General features: G+C 38.3%; 2 protein-coding genes across 2 annotated transcripts in view; both read right to left on the bottom strand.

Annotated features, from left to right (window-relative positions):
* The window catches only part of wasb (WASP actin nucleation promoting factor b), a 4,907-nt gene extending 2,574 nt beyond the window's left edge, over positions 1-2,333 (bottom strand). Inside the window, exons 1-4 of the mRNA XM_014010962.1 lie at positions 1,991-2,333; positions 1,112-1,252; positions 862-948; positions 646-742 (exon numbers count right to left, since the gene is read on the bottom strand). Of these exons, the coding sequence (XP_013866416.1) occupies positions 646-742; positions 862-948; positions 1,112-1,252; positions 1,991-2,092 (427 nt within the window). The 5' untranslated portion in view covers positions 2,093-2,333. The remainder of the gene's footprint in view (positions 1-645; positions 743-861; positions 949-1,111; positions 1,253-1,990) is intronic.
* Positions 2,334-3,557: 1,224 nt separating this feature from the next.
* Positions 3,558-9,896, bottom strand: part of LOC106519333 (sodium-coupled neutral amino acid transporter 3) — a gene marked incomplete in the record, with an annotated part of 18,470 nt that continues 12,131 nt past the window's right edge. The window contains 5 exon segments of the mRNA XM_014010961.1: positions 3,558-4,619; positions 4,715-4,818; positions 4,904-5,048; positions 7,036-7,160; positions 7,274-7,374. Of these exon segments, the coding sequence (XP_013866415.1) occupies positions 4,518-4,619; positions 4,715-4,818; positions 4,904-5,048; positions 7,036-7,160; positions 7,274-7,374 (577 nt within the window).

Genomic DNA, 9,896 nt, shown 5'->3' with positions numbered 1-9,896 from the left:
CTTGGTGAAAGTGTTAGCTAACTGCAGTGTGTAGCATACTCTCCTCTCATTGGTCAGTCAATGAAACCCTCGCTGATTGGTTGTACGCTAAGCGACAGCGACAAAAGTTGAACATTTTTCAACTTTCATATGTCGAGTCGCAAGCTCGCGCGTGCACGTCTACGTGTACGAGCGCGAAATTTCACATGCACTTTTTTCGCCGGTCGCTTAGCTGGAGGAGGGCGAGCGATTGTCGCCTCACCGCACAACTACCATAGGAAATGAATGGAGAGCGAGCGACGTCACCTCCCATGTGTCGAGCCCTTTATAGAGAGATGAGAAAGAGTCATAGTTCAAATAATATTGTTTAAATAAACTAAAACCAGGGAGTTTGCTTTCTTAAGGAGTTTCCCTTTTTGATGTCACTTCCTGTTTCACTTTAAATGAGCAAAGTGTGTGACATAATGGGTAAAATTATGTGTATTGTGCCAAGTTTCCTAAATATAAATATATTTTCTTTAACTTTTTGTATTTCATGAACGTGCATATCACAGGGACTTTAAAGGAGAATCAGTTGTTTAGAAAAAGCATTTTTCGGAGCACAGTTCATACGAAAACCTACTCCAAATGTAACTAACTTGGTGTGTAAAGCATTAATTCTCTGACCTTGTCGCACGTTTCTTTGGTTGATTTTCTCTGTGACGGCCTTAAAGAAGAGCTCTGCCTCTTGTTGGTCCGTGAAGTTCAGTCCCACCTGACAGTCCTATGTTAGCAAAATGCACATTTCCAAATAAACACAGCAGCAAATCTATTGGGTGACAACCATGACAGAACTAACTGCAGGGCACTGAGGTGGAGAGGTCACATCAGTAAGTTTCTTACATCTGCAGCAAAGGAATGGAAGTACAACAGAGGTGCGGCGTAAACAATCTGGTCGTAGAGCTCCTGCTCCCAGACCAGTCTGTCTGACTGTGGACAAAAACAACAGAAAATAAAATCAACGCAGCAAGTTTCTCTGCAAATATTTTATTTCGGCGGCTTCTCAAAAGCAGAACTTAGTCACGGTGTCAAGATTCTCCGTCTGAAGCGGTACGTATTTCTAGATTTGTGACAGCAGGCAGCTTTATCTGACCTTTAGATCAAACATGCGAATGAAGTAGGAGCGCTGAGGGTTGTCTTTGACGAAGCAGACCACTCCTGTGTGCTGCAGGTTCCACATGGTTGGACTGTGAGGCACAGCCATGAACAGCTGAGCCACTGCAGTGGCCATGGACTGAAAAATAAAATAAAAATAAAATAAAAAATTACACACAGAGACAGTTTAAGCGTTCACAGCTGATGGGATGTTTCAGAGCATTTTGCAGCAGTTGACATGTAAAYACGCTGTTTTGTGGCGACAGTTTACTTCCTCCTATGCGTTCACTTGTTCCGATGGCAGTTCAAAGCATTGTGGTGCATTTGATTTTCCACTGCAGCCGTTGAAACGCTTCATATGCTCTGTTATTTTGTCGGCACGCCATTTTGACACATGATGCAGAATATTTAACTCAAAAGAAGCCAAACGAGGCAACTTCTGCTCTGCTGCAAGATTAAACCAGCCGTTGTGTCTAATTCAAACAGGGAGGAAGAAAAAAATAGCCTTCATTTCCTGTTACTGCTGCCTCCTTGATGACCCAGTGTCAGCAATCAGTATTTATTTGTATTTACCTTTACTTGATTAAAAAAAATATCTGTGAGAATCATAATTATTTGTCTCATTTCTGGTGGTAAATGTAAAAGTTTTAAGAATGAATCTTGAAGGCTTCAGTTTAACAGGCCTCAACTATTAACAGCTCTAATACAGGATGTGAGGTTTAACCACCCATGTTGAGGGGCTGAAACTGAACATTTGTACAATCAGAATAATTAGTACATCAGTTTTAACCCAGTTTGTAATGCCAGCCTTGAATTAGAAGTCAGAGAGAGAATAATACATTAAACTTGATGCATTTCCTGCCAGCTCTGAACTTACAGCACACCTTCTGCCCAGCAGCTCCTCCAGTCTGTCATTCTCCTGCTGACTCAACAAACAGCTTGGGATGCTCTCCGTTTTACTCTTAGATCCTCGGCTCATAATCCTTTACCAGAACGCGCCGCTTTTATTTTCAAATGAATTCTTATTCGCCTTTAAAATGATAATAAAATAAAAATAAATAAAAAAAACCCGTCGCCCTCGCGACTTTACAGTCAAGGAAGTTTCTCTTCTCTGTTCTGAGCGCAAACCAGCTCAAAGCAGGAAACGGACAAGCACGCTTCTCTAACCCCCACTTTCCTTCTGTCACTCAGACACACAGCAGAAATGAATAATGTTACTTCCATTTTCAGAGAGAGAGAGAGAGAGAGAGAGAGAGAGAGAGAGAGAGAGAGAGAGAGAGCTGCTCTCCTGCTCCAAATGCATCATAATTTAGTATTTAAACACTAACATGCATTGAAAATTAAAAAGTAAAGCCAGACCATAACAACAAAAATAAACTTTAAATAACTATAATAAAAGGATAGTCTGGTCATTTTCTATAGTGTGGCTTAGTCAAAGTTAGCAACAACTACCTTATCAGTGATGACATCAGCGACAGAGCAGAGATGATGAAGAAGAGGGCTGAAGTCTTCATCCTGGCTAGGCTAACGGTTAGCCAAACGAGTGCAAGTTCTTAAAATGGTTTATCAGGCTTATAAAACAACTCTTTCTCAATAATTTCATGTTGATGTGGAAAAAAAAAAAGCTACACAGACTACACTGTAAAAAATGAAATGTTGGATTTACTTAACCATGTTATGTGACCTGGTTCCACTTAACTGAGTTGAGTAAATTCAAAGCAACATACCAGTTTTTTAACCAAAGAACATGAACATGTTGCTTTGAATTTACTCAACTCAGTTAAGTGGAACCAGGTCACATAACATGGTTAAGTAAATCCAACATTTCATTTTTAGAGTGTAGGGTTGGGCAATWTTGGCAAAAAAAATTAATCACGATTAATTGTGGTATTTAGCCGATAGCGATTAATTTGACGATTAATCACCTGGAGTCCCTGGACRCCCTTATTTCGTAGTCACATGTCCAATTAGTGGGAAAGATTTGCTCTTTATAAAAAATAGTTCCAAACTTTGTGAAAATTACAGATTTCAGGCTATACATCAATTGTGTTAATAGATAAATAAATTACAGAACTTTATTTTTAATGTTCGTCATATTTGAAGCAGAAGCGGACTGACCGGAGTAATCCCCAGTCAGTCTGCCTGGTGGCATTAATCGTATTAATCGTCAAGTGCCAAAAAGTAATCGATGGATGTTTTTCTGACGATTAATTGCACACGATACGATTATGCCCAACCCTAACACAGACTACAACTGCACCTGAACACTTTGGCATGACACCATTTGTGCCTGTTTTCTCAACCGAACAACGTCCATGTTACTGCGCGCAGCGAAAGTGTTCTGTGCTGAATGTATCGGTCCGCGCAGAGATGATAAAAACCACACAGCTGAGTCACAAAGTTACCAAAATCTTTATTTTATTTTTTTTAACTTTATCAATAGGTTTTTTTTTTTTTAACATACTGAACAATTGCTGATAAAATAGCTTTTTTTTCAACACTGGATGTTTTAATGTACTGGACTAAACATCTGAATATGATAGAAAAAATGCTTAATGTTCTTTCTGAATGTAACACAATAAATATGCCCTTTGGTTTACAGCTAGACAAATACAAAATCGGTTTTTCTTGTTCAAACCACTTTTCAGTGGGCTGCCACATGATTATCAGTAAACTTCACGAACCATAACAAAATCCTACATATCGCACCGGATTGGTACCTGTAGGCTCAGCCTTGAACAGTCACTTTTCTATCAGTCATGTCAGGTGTCCAAAAAAAAAAAAAAAATCACATTATCTTGAGTTCCATTCCACAAAAACTTGCATTTTGGTCAAGTAAAATTGTAAGGATGCAGATCATTTACTGCTTCTTTATAAATTTTGATGAACTTGAATACATTTAAATAAAAAAATGAGCAACACTTGAGTCTTTTTTCAAGACTGTAACAGAGAGAACAAACGGAAATGTCTTTTATAATATTGTCTGTTGAAATAAAGGAAGTGTAACGGTGGAATGTTGGCAGCAACTGAGGTATTCATTAGAAATGTACACATCCATATTTTGAAATAGGATTTACATTTGCGTCCTGCTGTTTCCAGCAATCTTTGCGCTGCCGACTGATTTATGATGCATACCATCATCCTWACATTGAGCTGGGGCAGGTACAATCAGTCAAAACACATTGTAATCTGTGTTTGTCCCTCCGCTACAGGAGTTTTTTTTCTGCCCTATCACATGGCACAACCTTTTCCTCATTTTGATGCTGCTGATGTTTCTTCACATTTATCCTTAGCCGTGCACAGACGAACTTCGGGCGTGAACTCAGCAGATTGGGCTAATTCGTTTACAGGGGGAGTTTTGGTTGACATTCTGTTTGCAGTAACTCTCTTTGGTCAGCGCCAAACTAGTGCCCCCCTTGTTGAGACTTTCCAGTGGCCCAGCCGATGAAGATAAACGACAGACTCGAGACCATGAAGATGAATCCCAATGCAGCAAAGCATAAAGCCTGCAAGAGTAGAAGGAAAGAACAAAGCTCTATCAGTTAATTATAAAAAGTAATACAAAAAAAATGAATGTATGAACTATCACTGAAAGTTGTACCTGAACTTTGGGTCTTGACTTCAAAGGCTCCTGGTCTTCAGGGATGATTCGGATGTAGAAGATCGCGGGAAGGATAAAAATGAGACTGGGTGCAGATGTGGCTCCTACATACGACAATCAGAAAGCAGTGAGTTTATTTCTTGTTGCAAGTGGTTTAAAGATAATAATGACTCAAGCTGCAGAACCTACCAATGACCCCAAAGATGTCTTTGATAGAAGGAACAAATATAACAAGCAGGTCRACCAGGAAGATGAGAGTGACTGCAATGAGGATGTGTCTGACCCAGTTGAAAGGTTTMTCAGTGAAGAAGGTCTGAAGCACGGCCCTGCGTATCTGTAATAAAAAAAACTGTTTATGAGCTGTGTAAAAAATTGGCAAGCTTTTAATATTGCGCCAAATGTTATATTTCTTACAATGTGAACACCGACATAAACACAGGCAGTGTGTCTCTCACTACTRCTAGATTTATGATTTTCTCTCAAATCACTCTGAAGTGCAAACTAATACACACCCACTGTATCTGCAACTTGACTTTTCTCTTTAAAACTTGAAAAGAAGGGTGTCTTTAACCCGTCATTTTTTTTACATGATACAAACAAACACAAATTTACATTAAGGCCACCAAATGTTCCTGTCGCTCATGGTTCCACATTAATTTTGATACCTTATAGAGTTTACACAGCAACAGTTTATTTAAGGCATCGTCAACTAGTTGTAACATTAGAGATTATTTGATGAATATTTACTTTCCACATGTAATTTTTTCCCACTGTTTTCTCGTGATAACGATATTTCTCAAATTAACAATGAGCATTTTCTAAAGATAAGTTAAATTCTTGATGGTTTCCTCGAGATAACGAGTTTTGGTTTTCCTCTTGTGTTCCATTCAGTAACTATGAAGACAGCTTGGTCACCAATAAAGTTTATTACATCAGCAGTATCACTTAAGTGTAAACACTTGTTGAGCTGCAGTCGGGTCAGCCGTCTCCTTAAATGACGAGGGCTGATATGAAATTTATCTGTACAAGATAAACAAATTGCAATTTCAGCCTGTGTTATGATATAGTAAACTTCATTGGTGACCAGCTGAGGGGACCAGGCCGTCTCCATGGTTATTGAATCATTGTTATTTCGTTATAACGACATAATTAACTCRTTATCATGAGAAAACCATGGAAAATAATTATATATGGAAAATACTGTRGGCCGTTTACCATAGTTTTTAAGAATTACAAAAATATATCGGTTGCGTCTCAGTTCAGGGGCTGYGTCCTTTGTAGTGCACATATGCAGGTATGCGCAGTTGTACGTCTGCAGTGATGCAGGCGCTGTATCGATCTGTCGTGGTGAAGCGAGAGCTGAGCCTGAAGGCGAAGCTCTCGATTTACCAGTCAGTCTACGTTCCTACATGAGTTTTGGGTAGTGACCGAAAGAATGAGATCGCGGATACAAGTGGCTGAAATGAGTWTCCTCTTCAGGGCGTCTGAGTTCTCCCTTAGAGATAGGGTGAGAAGCTCAGTCATCCAGGAGGGACTCAGAGTGGAGCCGCTGCTCCTCCACGTCGAGAGGAGCCAGTTGAGGTGGCTCATCTGGTTAGGATGTCTCCTGGACGCCTCCCTGGTGAGGTGCTCTGGGCACGTCCCACTGGGAGGAGACCTGGAGGAAGACCCAGGACACGCTGGAGGGACTATGTTTCTCAGCTGGCCTGGGAACACCTTGGGATTCCCCCGGATGAGCTGGCCCAAGTGTCTGGAGAGAGAGGGAAGTCTGGGTCTCTCTGCTTAGGCTGCTGCCCCCGAGACCTGACCCCGGATAAGTGGAAGAAAACGGACGGACGGACATTAAATTTTGAGAAGCYATATCTCCCATTAAAGCAYGTGTGATGGATGTTCCAATGTGTTAGAACCATGGTAATGAGGTAGTATGTGGTCACGCAAACATACGTCATCCAAAGGCTAGATCGTCTCATTTAATAGCAATTTTGTAGCCTACCCAAACTTTAAAGGGCGTGGCCTCAATGGGACGCGGTCTACGTGGGCTGCAACCTCTGAATTGAGACACAGCTAAAGCCACACAGACTAGCCATGTTATTTATGCAAAGCATTCTGGGTAAATGATCATATTTAACCTGCTGCTCCGTCAAGCTTAAACATTAATTTTGTGCAATGTCTGACATTCAGCCCTTAAATGGGCTGAACAAAAACTTACTGTTGATCTTAATAGAAAGTTGTATTTTTTCCAGTTCATTTCTGTCAATAAAAATAGGTGTGTGTTGTATTTTGGTGTAAGACATGTGTATTTTTTCTACATAATTGCTTACCGGGAAAAGGACCACAGGTATTGTCAGAGTGACGGCCACCAGCACAGACAGACGCACACAGAGAGTCAGGACATTCTGAGGGTCCACTTTAATATAGGTGTGTAACAGCTCCGGCTCCACGGCAGCTACACAGAAAGACGCAGAGAGCMGTTGATGTGCGTCATTTACATCAAAGGAAAAATGCATATGGTCAAACTGAGTCATTCACATGAMAGCTTCATATATCAGAGCATCTTACTGTAAAATGTGAGGTAACCAAAAATAGCAGTCAGCAGGTACATGACAAACATGGCCAGGATGGAGACGTTGGCAACGGCTTGCATGCGCTTCTTAGTGGCACTGAGACGAAGCAATGTAAAAAAGAAACAAYAAAAATGTTTACAAAGCAGMGCTAAAYAGAGTTGGGTAGTAACTAGTTATGTGTACTTGAGTAACTTTAGAAAATGTGTACTTTTAGGAGTAATTTTACTACACGACATTTTTTGTATTTTGTATTTTTGTAGTAAATTTTATTATGAAGTACTGGTACACAGCAAAAAGTGGAGTGTTAAAAAGTCAGTGTTAACCTTTTCAGAGTTGATTTCATCTCGCCAGGTGTTGTTATAACACTTCCTGAGTTTATTGACATCTGAGCGGAATACTGGAATAGACTGCTTGTATTGGGTTGCTAATATTGCAGATTTTAGATGCTGGCTGATTTAATCTGATATTCATTTTTTGGCTATTAAAAACCGATATTCAATAATGATATCAGATTGGGAAAATCCTACTGAAAGATGTTTATGAGTGTAAAAATGAGTTATTCTGGTTAGCTGTTCATGTGTTACTGGCTGTAAATAGACACCACGAGTGAGAAGTACTTCCTGGTGTGTGAAGTGTGACTCCAATGTTTGGTTCTGCTAAATGATAAACAATGGTAATGAAGAAATTTATAGTTATTAGAGGTTAGTACTGATGTTAAAAGCACAACACTACTGTATATTTTTATGTTTTCCTTTTTATAATGTTGATAATGTTTAGTCTATTATGTTTTGATTGAAATAGGTTCAGTTACACGTCCGAATTATATAACAACACATAATTAACCGTTATGAGAACATTAGATGAGAATTTTGTCTGAATGCCTGTGATTCAGCCGTAGGTCAGTAGGGGGCGAACGTAGGCATTGAAGACCCTGTATAAATTGATGAACTTCCTGGTTTGTCAGTGTGGTTTCCTGTCAGCGTTGGTGACATTAAACCTCACTCAGTTCCAGAATTCTGGTGTTGTATGGTTTTGATTCCTTCCACAAATCATTTTATTTAACAACGGTGTTTTTAATATTGACTTCAGTCTATTGAACACGTATTTTCTTACAGTAAGTCAACACTTAAAGCATTGACTTTAACTCTGATTCAGAATGCAAACACTTCTGCACTGTACAGTGAAAGACCTTGTATGATAGGCTAGTAAATTCAGAATGTACTTTTAATGTATTGTAAAACAAAACAAGAATGAATATTAACACATTAGTGAAAGGAAATAACATGGATTTTTAGTGTTAAAATACATTTTAATATGTCATAAAATAAAACAATGTAGAGTATGTTCAAAATTTAACACAGCAAAAGGAATAACACTTATGAGGCAAAACAAAACTACACCAAGGATGTCAACTATTTAACACTATTAAGGAGTTTTTATTTTTACACTTTATATAATACTTATTACACTTTTCAAAGTGTAATTTTAACTCAGAATCCATGAGAATTATTTAAACTCATAAAAAGTGTCCAATAAAAAACTGAGTTGAATTAACATTCAATTTTTCTGTGTATTCTTGCTTTAGTAAAATTTCGGAAAACTCTACCCTCTGTGAGTAACTTCACTGAATGAAGAACAAGCATGTTTTAACAAGAAATGCACCAGAGAAACACACATACAGTTTATGTTAAAGTGTATATTTGTATAATGTATATACTTTATGTGCTTTATATTTATTAGGGGTGCAATGATCCTGAAAATTCACGATTTGGTTCGATTTGATACTTTAGTCTCACGGTTCGAGACTTTTTCGATAAAAAAAGGACAAATGTCTATACCCTTCTCAACTTGTAATTTATTGAAATTAATTATGAAAGTGTGTTTAACCTCAAAAGGACAGTTTTTAAGTTGAATGTTGCTAAAACAGCAAGTTTCTGCGCTCGACAGTGCAGCTTAGGTGGCGTAGTCGAACGCAGATCCACTGATCCTTCAACACAGAGCATCTTCAGAAGACAAAAATACAGATTCTGAAAAGATGCATGTATAGTTGCACCCCAAATATATATATAATTTGTTATTTTGTAATCATGCTCTCTGTATGTATTAATTTTCTTCATTTTAATCTTTAGAAATATTTACTTATTTATCAGTCTGACATCATTTTATATTAAATAAGATGCTATGATCAGTTACTCAGTGCTCAAGTAGCCTCTTTGCAACATAATTTTTTTTTACTCTTTCTTGAGTAATTTCTTGAATGGTTAGATTTTACTTTTACTTGAGTAAATGTATGTTGAAGTATTGGTACTCTCACTTGAGTACAAATTTTGGGTACTCTGCCCAGCTCTGGTGCTAAAGGCCCCATCACACTATAACGTTTTAGACAACTTATGCCAACTTGTGAAAATATTGAAGACATCTACATTGAAGATTAAACAAAAAAAATCAACTGGAAGCCTGTTTTAGGCCTGTACATCCTGTAATTAAAAAAAAACTGATCAAATTATAACTTTTATTAGTAATTTAGACATAAAACAAATTTCATAATTTGGCACAAGTTGTCTAAAAGTGTTATGGTGTGACAGGGTCTTTAATAGGAGAGAATAAGAGAGGTGGGT

The sequence above is a fragment of the Austrofundulus limnaeus genome, unplaced genomic scaffold (genome assembly GCF_001266775.1).
Source record: "Austrofundulus limnaeus strain Quisiro unplaced genomic scaffold, Austrofundulus_limnaeus-1.0 Scaffold75, whole genome shotgun sequence".
NCBI classification, from domain to species: domain Eukaryota; kingdom Metazoa; phylum Chordata; class Actinopteri; order Cyprinodontiformes; family Rivulidae; genus Austrofundulus; species Austrofundulus limnaeus.
This window is presented reverse-complemented; position numbering and strand designations above follow the sequence as displayed.